The sequence below is a fragment of the Miscanthus floridulus genome, chromosome 2 (genome assembly GCF_019320115.1).
Source record: "Miscanthus floridulus cultivar M001 chromosome 2, ASM1932011v1, whole genome shotgun sequence".
Taxonomy (NCBI): Eukaryota; Viridiplantae; Streptophyta; class Magnoliopsida; order Poales; family Poaceae; genus Miscanthus; species Miscanthus floridulus.
This window is the reverse complement of record NC_089581.1, coordinates 130,765,047-130,782,296: the sequence shown is the minus strand read 5'-3', so window position 1 is coordinate 130,782,296 and position 17,250 is coordinate 130,765,047. Positions and strand designations below refer to the sequence as shown.

General features: G+C 44.1%; 1 protein-coding gene across 2 annotated transcripts; it reads right to left on the bottom strand.

Moving 5' to 3' along the window:
* Positions 1 to 13,755: 13,755 nt before the first annotated feature.
* Positions 13,756 to 16,671, bottom strand: LOC136530058 (uric acid degradation bifunctional protein TTL-like). 2 transcript variants are annotated; one of them, XM_066523043.1, is made up of 6 exons: positions 16,445 to 16,661; positions 16,219 to 16,292; positions 15,934 to 15,991; positions 15,705 to 15,806; positions 15,068 to 15,224; positions 13,756 to 14,365 (listed from the first exon to the last, which is right to left on the bottom strand). In XM_066523043.1, the coding sequence occupies exons 1-6, from the start codon at positions 16,586 to 16,588 to the stop codon at positions 13,902 to 13,904; spliced, it is 999 nt and encodes a 332-aa protein (XP_066379140.1). In that variant the 5' UTR covers positions 16,589 to 16,661; the 3' UTR covers positions 13,756 to 13,901. The 2 variants fall into 2 exon arrangements, with proteins under 2 accessions (XP_066379140.1, XP_066379141.1); XM_066523044.1 differs by lacking the exon at positions 16,219 to 16,292 and having other exon boundaries at positions 16,445 to 16,671.
* Between the last annotated feature and the right edge of the window lie 579 nt (positions 16,672 to 17,250).

Below are 17,250 nucleotides of genomic sequence, written 5' to 3'. Positions count from 1 at the left end.
GGGCGACGGATGCGAGAAGGGCAACTGTCTGCCTCGATCTCTGAGCCTACCACGACACACCACTGTGTCACGCCGTGGGATACGCGCCAGCGATCCCTATCCCTTCCCACCAAAATCGCGCCGGACGGTTTGTCTTCCCGAGCGAATCGGACTCTTTTCCCACAGAGGGGACACGGATCAGAAGATTTCCCCTCCGGCCTGTATGGGCCCAGAAAGCCCAAGGGTCAGCCCAACAGTCTCAATGGCCATCCCAACGAGGGACAGGACCGCGAGCGACTAAGACGCAGGTACGCGAGCGTCAGTAGGGCCTCGTTCCACGGTCGAGCCCTAGCCAGGCGGACCCTGGACGAAATCATCGCGAACGGGATACCAGGGTTCCTTTGAAACTTTCTAGTTGACAAAAACCAAATCTCACAGCCTTACCCACGAAGGGTCCGAAATTACCCCTCGGGCGATTCTATCCGAATCACCCGAGGGTTCGGAGGCTACTGTCGGGGACCTAATACCAGGGTACCCAATGAGGTGGGACTAATGACTATCGAATGTTGACGCTTCCAGTCAGACAAAGAGCATGCCACCTCTGACACGGTCTGCCATGTTAGGCAGGGCAGGCACAGGGAAAAAGAAAGACCCGACTCCCTCGAAGGACCTTCGATACCTTTGGTATTTTCCTCTTTCTCCGATATGTAACCCTTGCTTCCCTCTTGGTCTATAAAAGGGAGGGCAGGGCCCCCCACCAAAGGGACCGACGCTCAACGGATAAGTTCAACACACACGACACTTCACACACGGCTGAGCAGCGACCAAGCTCTCGGCGACCTTTTTCGATAATTCCATCAGAGCCTTGGGACTCGTCCCTCTCTCGACCGTTTGCACCCCTACTACGAACCATTTTCGTAACATGAGCAGCAGCAGACTGGACGTAGGGACGTTCAGCCCGAACCAGTATAAACCTCGTGTCCTTTAGTGCACCATCCGGGCCTAACGCGCAACAATCATAAATTTACTAGCCAGTGTTTGTTCGAAACACCGACACTGTTGCCTAAAACAATAGTGAATAAAATGGACAAGATCAGGAGATCCTTTTTTTTGGCAAGGAGGGGGGACAAAAAAAGAAATATCATTTGTTGAAATGGGAAAAAATATGCAAAAACAAGAAAAAAAAGGTGGTTTGGGGATTAAAATTTTAAAGAAAATGAATGTTAGCTTACTCTGTAAGTGGTGGTGGAAGTTGGAAAAAGAAGTTGGGTTGTGGCAAAGGATAGTCAGATATAAGTATTTAAGGAACAACTCAATCCATAATGTATCACATAAACTGAATGACTCTCACATCTGGAATGATTTACTCAAAGTCAAGGAGGTTTATTTGCTAGGCAGGGATGTTAGCATTAAGGATGGCTGCTATGGAAAGATGCATGGTTGTACCAGCAACCTTTGTGTGAGATTGCTCCTGTACTTTTTGCCTTGTATAATCTTAAAGATGTTATGGTTGACCAGGTTAGGAATGAGGTCTCTATAATTACTTTCCGTAGATGGATACCTGAAGATCTTAGATTGCAATGGCAGAAAATTTTGTCTGACGTCTCAACCTTTTAACTTTGGTAATGGCTCTGATATGGTTTTGTGGTCTTTAGAAAAGAACAATAAATTTTCTGTGAAATCAATGTATAATGCCTTGACTAGGAGTGATGCTGGGATTTATCATAAAATACTATGGAAGGGAAAGATCCCTACAAAAATCAAGATTTTTATGTGGCTACTTATGAATGACGCTATACTGACTAAAGACAATCTTCTTAAAAGAAAGTGGCAAGGAGATCCGGCATGTTACTTTTGTGATAAACCTGAAAGTATTTCACATCTTTTTTTCCATTGCCATGTTGCAAAATCAGTATGGGCAATTGTGGCTAAGTGTTTTGGAGCTGATACTGTTCCTGGGAACCTAGATCAAAGTTGGACATGGTGTGACAGATGATTACCTCTTGGTAGAAAGTATCATGTTTTAGGAGTTTCAGCTATTTGTTGAGCAATTTGGAAGTCACGCAATAAAGCATGCTTTGACAAAATCATCATCAAGAGTCCTTTAGATATTATATGTCATATGTGTGCGCTTATGAAATATTGGGCAGGTCTTTTTGCTGAGCCGGACAGAGAGCAATTGATCGAAGGTATCAACACGATGCTGCGCTTGGCAAACAGGATCCTGAAGCGCTGGAGGGAAGATCAAGAAGATGCAGGACGCATCCTCGGTGGCGACCAGGATGGGCAAGATGATACTCTAGCCTGGTGGCTTCTTCAGGATGGAATGCTACTTCGTGAAGATGGACGCCGGCTCCTTTACTTTTGGTCTCTGGAACTTGTTTTTGGTTTGGTGTTGCAACAGCCGGTTTTCTGGATGCGTTTTACAAACTTGTAAGGGTAATGTTATGCTGACCGTTGGTGGTCATAGGTTTGCTTTGTGATGGTTGTCTTTAGCTCTGAGTCTGTTGATGCAAAAGTGGATCTGCAAACACAAAGGGCTAATACCCGAATCGATATCCAAAGCGTGCCAGTCGATTTGACCTGCTAATCGACAAGGATGAAGATACGAACACTTTGGTCCTGACAACAGCGATACGCCCGGAAGTCACGGCCAAGAGGTGCTCACGCGGAACTCGAGAATCGCCGAAGGTCGCACTGAAACGATGCAGCTCGCCGAATCAATGAGAACTCGTAAAAAAGGAAAAAAATATGCAAATTGACGAAGTCGCCGAAAAGTAAGTAGATGCAAATAGGAGTAAAAATTGGTTTTGATATTGATTGATATATCTATTACATTGCCCCTTACTCCATATTTATACCCTGATCTAAAGAGACACAACCAAACACAACTAGGACACCAATCCCATATCTAAGGAAACACGTGACTCTTACATGAATCATACCCTAACAAATATAGAAAAGGAAATCAACTCCTATCTATTTCCCTGTCCGCCTCAATTACGATGGAAATCTCACCGTCCTCCTTCCCATCGGCATACTCCCTATTTCATCGGCAGTAGTCTTCAAGTCTTCCTTCATCGGCATACTCCATGTTTCATCGGCAGTAGTCTTCAAGCCTTCCTTCATCGGCATACTCCATGTTTCATCGGCAGTAGTCCTCAAGCCTCCCTTCATCGGCATCGACAATAACACCTCCAACCTCATCGGCAACGCCCGAGTCCAAATCAACCTTTCCATCGACCATCACCAGCTATCGGCAACCATCTTTACAAACTGGCTTTCATCGGCTATCAAAGTATTCAATAACTTTCCCCTTGCCGATTAGTCCACTCCGATTATTTTGACACGTGCAAAAAACGGTGTCAACACATGCCCCCCAATTTCGGAGTATAAAACCATTAATGCTCCGAAATTTACTCCAGATAACGCTTGCCTTTGCCCGATTACCGTAACTCATTCTCCAAGCCAAAACTTGATTTGTTATCAAATCCAATCAAATCTAATCTTGATTCACGCACTTCAGTAAATATCGCACAATCGCCAACCACTCTTGCCTTGATTATGGTTAAGATACCGAAACAATAACCCATCGGCAAGATCTTAACATGATAATGCTGCCATTTTCAGAATTAAAATATCATGTATCGATATCCCCTCCAAGTCATGATTACTTGTCATCAACTCATCTGTACAATCCCCTGATTATCACGCGAACAGTTACCATATCCCTCTGAACCGCCTTGACCTATATGCGCGCGACATAGAGATAAGTCCAAAATACCCTTATTCTGGGCGGCTTATAAATAGATTTCTCCGGAACCCTCATTTTCTACCTTCAGCCTCCAATCCTTGGCATTCTCTCTCTCCGGCGCTAACTTCAAGTTTCCGGCTCGTACCTCCACCTTCCTCAAGACAATGGCCATCAACTTCGACGTCCCCGCGGTTCGCTCCACTTCCATTACCTTTTACTTTGATCTTTTTGCAAATTCATTCAGTTGGTGATTTTTCCTTTCTTCTGTCTTCTGGATTCCATAACCTTAGGAACTGCGCAACAAATTAGTTATCCCAACCGATCAGCCGCACGTCCAATGCCTTGGACCAATGGGCAACCCAGATCCAACCGATCTGATCAATGCAGAGGTTAACAGAATCCCCTTTAGAGCCCAAAATTTCTCTCTGAATTTGTGGAAAGACACATTCTGATCTTGGCCCAAAACCACCAAAGGGTGGAAAGATTGGTACTTGAGGGTTAATAGATCGATGCAAGTATACTGGGCAGAACGAAGGTTAGACCAATGCATTAGGCTCTCTATTGCCGATATGCAGAAAAATGAATCAATGATAATTGCAGCTGCTTATTTCTGGTCAGACACGACCAACACTTTTATGTTTGGACATGGCCCAGCTACTCCTACCCTTGCCGATATCCACATGCTTACTGGCTTGGACATCTCAACTGCCGATGAAGGCTCCATCTATGGTAGAAAGTCTGAATATAGGGTGAATACCCGCAACATCGGCGGTTGGACAGGATATATTCAAGAATACCAGAAAACCGGGACACTTAGCCAGAGGGAACATGCCACATTCCTGAATATGTGGTTAGAAAAATTTATCTTCTGTGGTCGATCAGTAGGACCAACCAACGCCTTCCTCCCTGCAGCTGAACTTTTGGCTAATGGCGTAAGGTTTCCTCTTGGCCGATACCTTCTGAGCTCCACTTATCATCTTCTTCATCAAGTGTCTCAGAAACTTTTGCTTGGCGAACCCATCGGCAACCTGGGAGGCCCGTGGTGGTTTATCAACATGTGGCTGAATGCCCATATGCACAAACGTTTGCAATGGGACTTTTTTGCTCAACAATTCCCACAAGAAATTGCTGAAGACTATGTGCTTGGGGATGATGAATCGGCAACACGCTCACCCCTCAATTTTGGTGAAGCCATAATTGTCCTTCCTGGAACAGAAGCCAACGAAGACCAAATCGGTAGATTCTTTCAAAGCTTCTACAATGGTTTTTCTCGTGATCATAGGGCCTGGGTGCCTTATATTGACGAAGAAAACAGATTCCCCCTTCTTTTCAACTTTGCCGATGACACTCTGAATCAAGATAATGAGCTCATGATGGCTATCATCACTCCCAGGGCAATTCCAGTAAACACATTCGGCAGCGGGAAAAACACCAATATTACATATGAATTTTACAACCCATCGGCAGTATCCCGCCAATTGGCTTTTGGGCAACTACCAATCAAACTCTGCTTTGCCGATGTGATCAAACCCAGGGAAACAATCACCTGCGGAACAGATTGGAATAAGGTAGTACAACTCTCCCCCGATGCCGATACTACAGATGTTGATATATCCACCTGGACACCAATATCTTTCATCACCGAGTCATATAAGCAATGGTGGCGAGAGTGGAAAGAACAACTGTTCGCAACTTCTGCTCACACATATCGGCACATGATCGACCCTGAATATGCCATCCCTGACGACGCGGTAAGTTTCCTTTAACTCCCTTCTGCTTTTCCCTTCATATATCAGTAACTGATTCTCTTGTAACAGGTTAACAACCCAGCACCATCGGTGAGCAAAAGTGGGAAACCCTTCAATCTTCGGCCTGTTTCCCCAACATCGCCGATCGGCTACAACGCTCCCACCTTAGCCGCTTTGACCCACCAGAAGATTCGTACCAAGACCATCACTTCTAAGTCCAAATTGGCTATATCCAGGGCTACTCCATCGGCCGCTGCTACAACCTTGGTCAAAGCATTTAAGGTAACAACCTTGTTTATTTTCACTTATGCCGATCACAAACTGTATTAACCTTAATCATCAGGGGGTAAGAGCTGCTACTGGATCGTCATCGGCAATTCCGCCGATATCAAGCACCACTTCTTTCGATGAACCTTCAGAGGTAGCTTCTTGACTTTACATTTTATCTATTAAATATCATATCTTACACTTGTTTTGCAGCAACAATTGGGTACATCGGCAAACGTACCAGATGTCCAAGCTTCACAACCAACAAGTGTCGATGCCCCCCAGCCAATCGTTGCCGATGCCCAAGCAAAGCGCAAAGCTTTAACAGATACTGAAGCACAGCCAAAACGACAAAGGTCTATGCCGATCCCTACATCTGCCCTAATGTCATCGGTCATCATACCTCAAGAGCCCACCACCGATGAAGTCACAGAGGATATCCCATCGGCAAGCTCAGCCGATCCCCCACACGACATACTCCAGGTTGCTTCCTCCAGTCAAGCACAGGAAATTGCCTTGAAACAGGTAAACCGATCAACCTAGCTGATTTTACAATACTCATACTTACCCCTAACTGATCTCCTTTTCTCTCTCTCAGGAACAAGATTCCCCGAACAGCCTATTTTCCTTTGCCATTGACATTTCTGACGACGATGGAGAGGAGACAAGTTCTTCCCTTGCACTGGGAACAATATCGACAGAGACTAAATCCAAGTTGGAAACCCTCCTGAACTTGCTACAGCAAGGTACCGCCCAACTGGTAGATGACTCGGACCCCACAAAGGCAATTTTCAAAACAATTCGTGGCCAGGTCCCTGCCGATGTTGAAGAAGTACTCTTCCCAGCAGCTCACTTAGAAAGCCGCCAACTGCAATATCAACGGGCTGCTCAGCGCATTGCCGATAGAGCAGCTCAAGCTCAACTCAAAGAAGAGATGCTACAACTGAAACAAATCGCTGATGAGAAGCACAAGGGCATCGTCAACTTGCAGACTTCGGGTGCTGCACTTAAGCAGAAAATCTTGGATCTATCAGCAAGGAAGATAGCTCTATTGGCTGAATTGAAAGAAATCGATGCAGCCTTAACTCATGCTCAACAAGAAGAAAGCCAGCTACCCAATGCCGTCAAAGCCCTTCAGCAAGAAAGAGATATCCAAGCTCGCAAAGCTTTAGCCATGAAGAAAAAACTCAAGCCTGTGGAGGGTGCTGCCGATGACGATATCAAAGAAATGGAGGAAGCCGACCAGATTCGCCTGCGTGCGATATTAGCTATCCAATCCTTGTTGAACGTGTAATCTTATTTATTGTATCGGCACTTTATGAGACATTGACATCCTTGCATAATTCTAGCCGATAGTACTGTTATCGGCACTTATACTTTTATGCATCTATCCAGATACTAGGGTAATATTTCTTTAAATATTTTCTATTTAATGCTCTGGGAAACACAACCCCTTCGAGGGTTTCTAAAATATATGCATTACCAGGAACAGACTGATTTATCCGATATGGACCTTCCCAATTAGGAGACCACTTTCCAAACTTTGAACTTTTAGTCCCAATCGGTAAAATCAATTTCCAGACCAGATCTCCATCGGCAAACTCTTTTACTTTCACCTTCTTGTCATACCATCTAGCTACTCTTTTCTTATTTTCTTCGATACTAACTAAAGCCCTTAACCGATGACCCGCCACATCTTCCAACTCATCCTTCATAAGAGTATTATAATCATCGGCTGTCAGCTAATTTTGAGAACGTATTCGTCTAGAGCCAACCTTAATTTCCCAAGGCAATACTGCATCGTGTCCATATACTAACTGATAAGGCGTTACTTTGGTTGCACCATGACATGACATCCGATATGACCACAAGGCTTCATTTAATACTGTATGCCACCTCCTAGGATTTTCTTCAATTTTGCGCTTAATGAGTTTGATGATCCCTTTGTTAGAAGCCTCAGCTTGACCATTAGCTTGAGCATAATATGGAGAAGAATTTAAAATTTTAATTCCCATACCTACAGCAAACTCATCAAATTCTCCTGATGTAAACATAGTGCCCTGATCGGTAGTGATAGTCTGAGGAATACCAAATCGGTAAACAATATGCTCTTTTAACAAATCTGTTATTCGCTGCTTACACTTGGAATCTAACTTAGCACTAATAAAAGTAGGTCTGGACCTATCACCATCACCGATATCTACTTCTACTAAATCATCTGCCGATGTGAACCCTTGACCTAATTTTCCATCATCGACAAACCTATCCATTAAAACTCCTCTTCAGAACCGACTGCTTGGATCGGTGGAATTTCATAATCAGCAACTCTAAGGAACTCTTTTTCCCAAGCTTCTCCTGATATGCATTTAGTTCACTCATAAGTATCTGATTCTGCCGATGCGATGATATAAGAAGAATCACCAGGGACGACCTCAATCTTATCCCCAATCCACTGTACGAGGCATTGATGCATTGTAGAAGGAACACAACAATTAGCATGAATCCAATCCCTCCCTAGAAGCAGATTATATGCACCCTTGCCGTTGATAACAAAGAACGTCGTTGGCAAGGTTTTGCTGCCGATGGTCAATTCAACGCACACTGCCCCTTTAGCCGGTGACACATTGCCTTCAAAATCTTTCAACATCATATCGGTTTTGGTCAAGTCTTGATCTCCCTTACCAAGTTTCCAATACATCACGTAAGGCATAATATTAATCGCAGCCCCTCCATCAATAAGTACCTTAGACACAGGCTGCCCATCAACTCTGCCCTTCACAAATAAAGCCTTAAGATGCTGTCTCTCGTCATCGGTAGGTTTCTCAAAAACAGCCATCATTGGATCTAGTGTTAACTGAGCTACTTGATTAGAGAGAACAACTTCTTCCTCATTATCAGATAGTGCCAAAAACTCCATCGGCAACATGAATACCATATTAACATCTGCCGATGGACCCTTATTTTTGTGTTTTACCTGCCACTGCTGATGACCAGGCCTTTCATTGGAGGAATTTTCCTCTTGGTATAAATCCTCCTGACGCTCACGTTGCATCCTCCTTCTCTGCGTCTTTGTCAGACCCTCTGGGCACCATCGAGGAAACTTGGTTTTCCAAACCGGCTGATAACAAGTCCTAGTTGGTTCTACACGACGTATATTAGGGTCCCTGTAGAATATTTTCTCATCGGGAACTCTTGCGTTTGCCATCTCCTCAAGCTCCTCTTGATTCCTTGGAAAATATCCAGCGCGTTTACCAAGCCTCTCATGTACACTAAGTCTGCCCCCCAGCCGATCATGCACTGATGCTCTGCCTCTGATCGGCTCATTGATAGACAAACCCTGATTACCAAGTTGAAACCTCCTTTCTGAGCGATTGACTCCGTAATAACCATTACACTCAGGGCAATTTTCAACAGTTGGCAATTTAATACCTTCTTCCCAGCAATGGATGAAAAACGGACATCTCCAATGATCTTTATGTCGATTCCATTCTTCCTGACGTCTCATTTCTTGCTGTTGTCGATATCGGTCATTATGTTGACGCCAACCCTCCTGCTGCCTTCGATGAGTAATCACAATGCCAGGTCGAGGAGGATTTTTGGAACTACTGCTTTCTCCTAGCAAACCCTTACTCTTTGCATCATCGGTAGTTATCCGATGTTGGGGGTCCACTGACGCGTTTTTCTTAGCAGCCTCTGACGTCAATACCTTGGTCTTTCCTTTGGCATCCAACATATTTGCTGGAAAAGGGTGTTGATCAATTTTCATCGGCTTCTGGGCCTTGGAAGTACCAAACTTAATTCTCCTAGATTCAATAGCCGATTGTAACTGTTGCCTGAATACCTTGCACTCATTTGTACTGTGTGAAGTTGCATTGTGCCATTTGCAGTACAAAATCTTCTTCAACTCTTCTGCCGATGGGATCACATGATTAGGTGACAGCTTAATTTGGCCCTCTTGAAGCAGAAGATCAAATATTTTATCGGCCTTGGTGATATCAAAGGTAAACTTTTCTGGCTCTTTTTGACCAAAGGGACATAATATCGGCTTTTTATTCTTAACCCACTCAGCTAAGCCGATAACTGGTTCTTCATCAGAGTCAGAATCTCCTACTTCAACAAATGATACCTTTTTACTCCAGTTCTTTTTAGGTTCAAAAACCCTAGTATCTTGATCAGAGATCCTTTGCACAAGATGACTGAGGCTTTCAAACTCCTGAGAAGCATATCTGTCTTTAAGATGTGGCAATAACCCTTGGAAAGCCAGATCGGCAAGCTGCCGATCATCCAGCACCAGGCTGTAGCACTTATTTTTTACATCTCGTAGCCTTTGTACAAAGCTCTCTACCGATTCATCATTACGCTGTCTCAATTTTACTAAATCGGTAAGCTTCTTCTCATGGATTCCAGCAAAGAAATACTTATGGAATTGTTTTTCTAGATCAACCCAAGTAATAATAGAATTTGGTGGTAATGAAATGAACCATGTAAATGCTGATCCAGACAAAGATGATGAAAATAATCGAACTCTTAATTCATCTCTGTTAGCTGCCTCTCCACATTGAATAATAAAGCGATTGACATGTTCCATTGTTGATGTATCATCTTGCCCAGAGAATTTAGTGAAATCCGGTACCTTGTACCGATTTGGGAGAGGAATTAAATCGTATGCAGGAGGGTATGGAGTCCGATAAGAATAAGTATTGACCTTGGGCTTTATCCCAAACTGATCCTTCACAATTTCTGCTATCTTATCGGCCCAAAAAGCATCAGCCTCCTGCTGACGAACTGGTTGAATTTCTACAGGAGGTGCCTGCTGACATCCCTCTACATATCTTTGTAGCCCACGATCTCCAGCAATCGGCATATTTGCCGTTACTTGTGGCCCATTAGCCTGTTGGAAAGGATTCATCGGCTGGGCTGCCGATGCTTGATTCTAGAAACCAGCTTGCATATGACCTTGTTGAATCCCTGCAACCTGCTGATTTCGCTGAACTGTATGTTGAACAGGTAACTGTCCTGACCAATCATTATTAGAACTCATCGGTACAAAACTTACCGATGGCTGGTAATTTGCTGATATTGTTGGATAATTATAACTGGTTTGAGGCATGAACTGAACCCCAGTTTGACTCATAGCAGGGGCTTTCTGCTGCATCGGCAGTAAGCTCGCCGATGGACTTGAATTGAATGTTTGAACCATAGGCATCTGGAAACCTCCTGGAGTTGGTTGCACAGAAGTAGTTGCGGCATATTGAGGCACTTGAGCCATCGGCGAAACGGCCGATGGTATAGGCGCTCTTCCTACTGCATCAAACACTTGAGGTAATCTAGGATTGAAAGCAGATGACTCTGGAGACATGCCATATCCCCACCAATTAGTAGGAATCTGGCTATTTTGAGACACAGGGCCTGACATAGCTGATGCCGATAGATCTGTATTAAGCTGAACTCGCCCTCCTGGTAGTACCTGATCTGATTGTATCGGTGTAGATTGAATATTAGGTGAGCCTGCCAATACTGGAGGGGAAGTAACTTCTGTACCCACAACGGCCGAAGGAGCCGATGGAGTTTTGACAGATGCCGGCTCTGGTTGATGATAGGCAGGCCCAACGTAATGTGGTGCCGCTTGTCCTTCTTTGAGAGTTCGAACCACAGCATTATGAACAGTATTGGACAGCACATTGGAATGATTAATCAAAGCATGATTTACTGCAGAATTAACCATCTCTTGAAGTTTACCAGGATTGGAGTCAAAGGTAACCTGCCGAGGCAACGGCAAATCTTGCTTCTGGATGACTTGTCCACTCTTGTTCAAGCTAAACGATCTCAGACAAAGCTGCTTGTATTCTTCTACAGCCTTTTCCATAGCCTGCCTTTGTTCTTCCTTGAGATCTTCTTCTGATACTGCGATAATGTTCCCTGAATCGATCTCGGGATTGAACATATTGATTGATTGGTCCCACTGGGCGTGCCAAAAGATGTGTTGATGCAAAAGTGGATCTGCAAACACAAAGGGCTAATACCCGAATCGATATCCAAAGCGTGCCAGTCGATTTGACCTGCTAATCGACAAGGATGAAGATACGAACACTTTGGTCCTGACAACAGCGATACGCCCGGAAGTCACGGCCAAGAGGTGCTCACGCGGAACTCGAGAATCGCCGAAGGTCGCACTGAAACGATGCAGCTCGCCGAATCAATGAGAACTCGTAAAAAAGAAAAAAAATATGCAAATTGACGAAGTCGCCGAAAAGTAAGTAGATGCAAATAGGAGTAAAAATTGGTTTTGATATTGATTGATATATCTATTACATTGTCCCTTACTCCATATTTATACCCTGATCTAAAGAGACACAACCAAACACAACTAGGACACCAATCCCATATCTAAGGAAACACGTGACTCTTACATGAATCATACCCTAACAAATATAGAAAAGGAAATCAACTCCTATCTATTTCCCTGTCCGCCTCAATTACGATGGAAATCTCACCGTCCTCCTTCCCATCGGCATACTCCCTATTTCATCGGCAGTAGTCTTCAAGTCTTCCTTCATCGGCATACTCCATGTTTCATCGGCAGTAGTCTTCAAGCCTTCCTTCATCGGCATACTCTATGTTTCATCAGCAGTAGTCCTCAAGCCTCCCTTCATCGGCATCGACAATAACACCTCCAACCTCATCGGCAACGCCCGAGTCCAAATCAACCTTTCCATCGACCATCACCAGCTATCGGCAACCATCTTTACAAACTGGCTTTCATCGGCTATCAAAGTATTCAATAACTTTCCCCTTGCCGATTAATCCACTCCGATTATTTTGACACGTGCAAAAAACGGTGTCAACAGAGTCAGAGTAGTTGCGCACTTTCTTTCTCCTTTCTGTTATGTGTCTGTTTTCCCTCCAAACTGTGTATTTCCGTTACGAGAGAAATGGGAATGGGAAGGTTTCTTGGCTGGAAAAAAAAAAAAAAAAATCGGCCATGGAGTCAGCAAGACCATGCTCTTCTTTTTCCCTTGCCGTTAGCGCTTCCTTTGCCCAGAAAAATCCTTCCACCGCCGCTCGTGTAGTGGTGCTATCATGGCCTGCCGCCGTCGCGGCATCTCCACCGCCACGACGAGCATCGGCCAACTCGCCCTGTCACTGCAGTGTCGCGTGCTACTGCAGCTGGAGATCGGCTTCTGTTGGCCTCCGCCGCCGAATTAGCCCTGCGTGGGAAACTTTCTGGTGGCTTGTGGTGGTACGGGGGAGCGGCGATGCCGTGCAGTCATGCGGGGAGAAGGCGAGCCAAGAGCAGTGGTGGCGCGGAAAGGAAGCGGCGTGGCGACGGTGGGGGCCGGAAGCGATACAACGACAGCGCGGGGAGATGACGGGACGGAGCCACGGAGGCGTTGTGGCGGCGGCGTGGGGAGTTTTTTTTTCTACGGAGCGACGAGAGGACGTGAGGAGTGGGCCGGACGTGAGCAAGTGAACCGTGACGGTTGGGCCAGATTTGAACGGCCAGGCGAAAAAAATGGACTATATATAGTATATGACCTATAGTAGTAGTTACTAAAAGGGCCATCAGTATCTCTATTGGCTATCTAAAAGTTTTCCGTGTCCAATCTCCAACATGTATTTCCATAATACACCTATTTGGTGTCAATAAGTGCTTGTTTAGTTCCCAAAAAGTTTTCTAAAAAGTACTACAGTAGCTATCATATCGAATCTTGCGATACGTGTATGGAGCATTAAATGTAGACGAAAAAAAACTAATTGCACAGTTTGGTTGGAAATTGCGAGATAAACGTTTTGAGCCTAATTAGTCCATGATTAAACACTAATTGCTAAATAAAAACGAAAGTGCTACAGTAGTCAAATTCCCAAAATTCGCGAACTAAACACAGCCTAAATATCGATACTCTTTTCTATGAACTTAGCCAAACTTTAGATAGTTTGACTAGATCAGATAGAAGTAGAATTGCATTCTTTTCCATATAACTGGTAAAAAGATTGACACGACAGTGGTTGTCATTTGATCATAGGTAACAACAATACTTCTTATTAAAAGTTTAATGCCTGCTTACATGGAACCAGATTATTATCACAATGGCAGTGTCAAGTTTACATAGTTGCTTTGAATATCCCGACAGAGGTACACGTAAATTAACAACTTAGCTTCCACGGTAAGTGGTGAATGAGAAAGGGGAATGCAAGAGAGGAACATGAAAATGCTCTGCCGTCTGGTTCTCCTTGATCTCAAATATGATGCTGACGTAAGGGAAGAACCCTGCAGGCGAATACTTAGCAGTGTTGAAGCTTATGCGGTAGAAGCCTGGAGCAATGTTATCGACGATGTCCATCAGCTGACCACTGCGTCCATCATTGTTTGTAACTGAATAGCCTAGAGTTGCCCATCCGCTGAAATCTTTGTTGCTGAATGATGGAGTAGCTGAAGAATCCTTCCACATCTCCAAGTGAACTTCAATTCCAGACGCAGGCGATCCACGGGCAGTGTCCAGCACATGAGTTGTAATGGGAGGCCGACTTCGGTTGGAGCTACCGGTAATTTCAGGAGCTTTATTGGCACAAGGCTGAGGGAGAGCTCCAAGATGTGCTCCAATAATCCGTATGCGATCTTTTTTGAAAATTTAGTTGGTGAGAAAGAAGAAGAATCCAAATTGTATATGTATAGCAAATAATTATAATATGCTAGTAAAGCACATGAATCAATGAGAATGAGAATGAAAGTATAGAATGATGATGGAGACAGATCAATTGTTAACGAGATGATAGTCGATGTCCTTTACAACGAAATTCCCATTCAACAACACAATTCATTAGTTTACTAATGGCTGTGAACTATATGGTTCTTGTTTCAAAATATTTCTTGCAAAATGATGTGCATCAATATTTTTCTTCTGTTTCTATTTATTAAGAGAAAATTCAATTAGACTATATCAACTAGCAAACAAGATGACAATAAGAAAAACTTAGCACTAACTCAATACAAATATTCATTTTTAGCATTACACAATATTGTGACTGCTAGTCAAAATAGATCACAAAAGAACATGCCCTACTATAAGAAGGTGGCAAACAAATTCCATATCTAGCTGCTCACTCAACAGTAGCTAAGGTGAATGAAAGAACAGAAATTCCAGATAAGTAAGAATTGAACAAATTCGATGGCGTTCATAGTATGCTATATGGTGTGAACATTTGACTCTGAACATGCATACAGATATATAGGATAGAAATAACAAAACTCACAAACATGTAAAGTAAAAAAGGGAGACATTTTTGTATAACCTACAAACAGATAGAGTGGAATTGATACCTGCTGCTTTATCTGATTGGGTGGCAGGGCCTTCAGTTGTAGTGGAGGGAACAGTAGGCTCCGATGAGAAAAGCTTCGCAAGGCGTAGTTCAGTTATTTTAAGTTCTTCCTGTGCTGCAGCCTCAAGTTCAACAATTGGCCTATTCGTGTAACGCCTCTGAAATAGGAGGAGGCACTATAAGGATACAAGGAAATATAGTGTTTCAATCTTTGAGTTAATGCATGAGACGTGAAGTATGCTGCAGCTTACAAAATGTAGTATACCAAGGAGGTAAGGCTAAATATAAGAAATATGTCCCAACAGCGTCAGGGATAATAAACATCATCTGAATTTAGTTTTGACTAGGTTTGAGATTCATGTGGAGCTTTTATTTTCATAAAGAAACTACAAATATGTGGACGAATGGTCTTATTATGTATTATCATCAATCCCTAAACAACAATACATGGGTGTTTTGACTTTGCTGAAAGTCCAGACAATACGACACCTCAATACCCAAGTCAAAGGCAAGGACAATAGCAAGAATCCAAACATAATTCTGTAATTTGAGTCCTTCTGGAAGTAGAACTTCATTGCAAAAATATCAAGTGCAGAAAACAGACACTGAATCTGAAGATGAACATGACGTATTCATACCTTAAGCTCAGCCAAGACCTCAGGTGCAGTCCTCCCAGAGGCGCAAATCATGAACACGAAGCCAAACTTCTCCCTGTACCTGGCATTCCACTCTGCCAGCTCCTGCAGCAGGTGGAGGAAAAAAACTAAAATAAGTCCAGAGTTCATATATTTTTCTTTTTTTTCCACATGAGGAAATCCAGAGTTCATATATGATAGACGCAAGGAAAACTGGGAGCTGATGTAGCACCTGGGCCGTCGAATCCGTGGCTGTGGAGAGCGCTGCTGATTGCTCCTCCTTGCTCCACCTAAACCAGAAAGGAAACAGAGATCACCAACACAGTGACTGGTGCCATTTTGTTTGTGTGATGTTGAGTGAAACGATTCGCAAGTTCATTTCACTGATTTTAACAATTAAACTGGCCATAACGCAGTGTCAGATCAACAACAGCAAGATGATGATAACTGATTAAGCAGAGGAATTGACTGGATAGGAGGGGGCGGTGGCTGGTGAGAGGGCAAAAACTCCACCGACTTGGAGACAGATGGGGAGGTGGTTCCGATCGCCGGGTGCGCCGCGAAGGCCTCGAGCCATCCGTTGACATCCACCTTGATCCGATCCAGCGATGGGTCGTAGCGCGCGCACGGGCAGCAAGCACGGCATCAGTACAGCAGGAAGCGGAGGTCCGCGGGTGGACAGAAATTTAAGTAGGGATATATAGCAGGAAGGTAGAAGAGGCGAAGGCGAGTAGGTGACACACCTCGTCGAGCCAGATGCGTCGAGCGGCGAGGAGGGCGTCAGCGAGGGAGGCGAAGGGGGAGGCGGCCGCCATCGCGGCGGCGAAGCGGCGGCTGCCGTTGACGCGCAGCACGTCCTGCGCGGAAAGAGGCATCGGCGCGGCCATCTCGCCGGCTGCCAATTCGACAGCGCAGGTGGTGGGTGGGGCGGGGGGATAGCATTTCTGTTCGGCATGTCTACGGAGTTTTGCAAAACCAAAACACCTCAAGGTAGAATTTGTCGAACCACACTCCTTCGTAGACGTCACGAGTCCATGGATGAAAAGGGACTGGGGAAAGCTTGAACCTAAGTCCTTCGGTTCTGGGAAGTTATTGATAAGACCATTCACAATTTTTTAAAGCTCGATCTTCCCCTAAGATGAATCATATAGCCAAGAGAAACTATGAACCAGAATAGAAGAGTTTGCCCCACCCATGAGTAAATATTTCATAGTAGCCTCATTAGACCGTAGATCTCTCTTGGTATATTCAGACAATAGGTAGGAACATAAACTGAAACATTCTGGGGCTACAAAGATAGTTATTAAATCGTTAGCATCACATAAAAATATTCCCCCTAGAGTAGATGTTAATACGAATAACAAAAACTCTGTTATAGTCATTTCTGTACATTCAATGTACTCTACGGATAGAAGAATACATAAAGTTAAACATAATAAAATAAGAAATTAAAAGATTTTGTTGAAATTGTTCGTTTGGAAATTTTCTGAAAAGCTAATTATAGGTTCTTCCCTCCATCGGAACAATAGGGCCGTTATGCTTATTACTA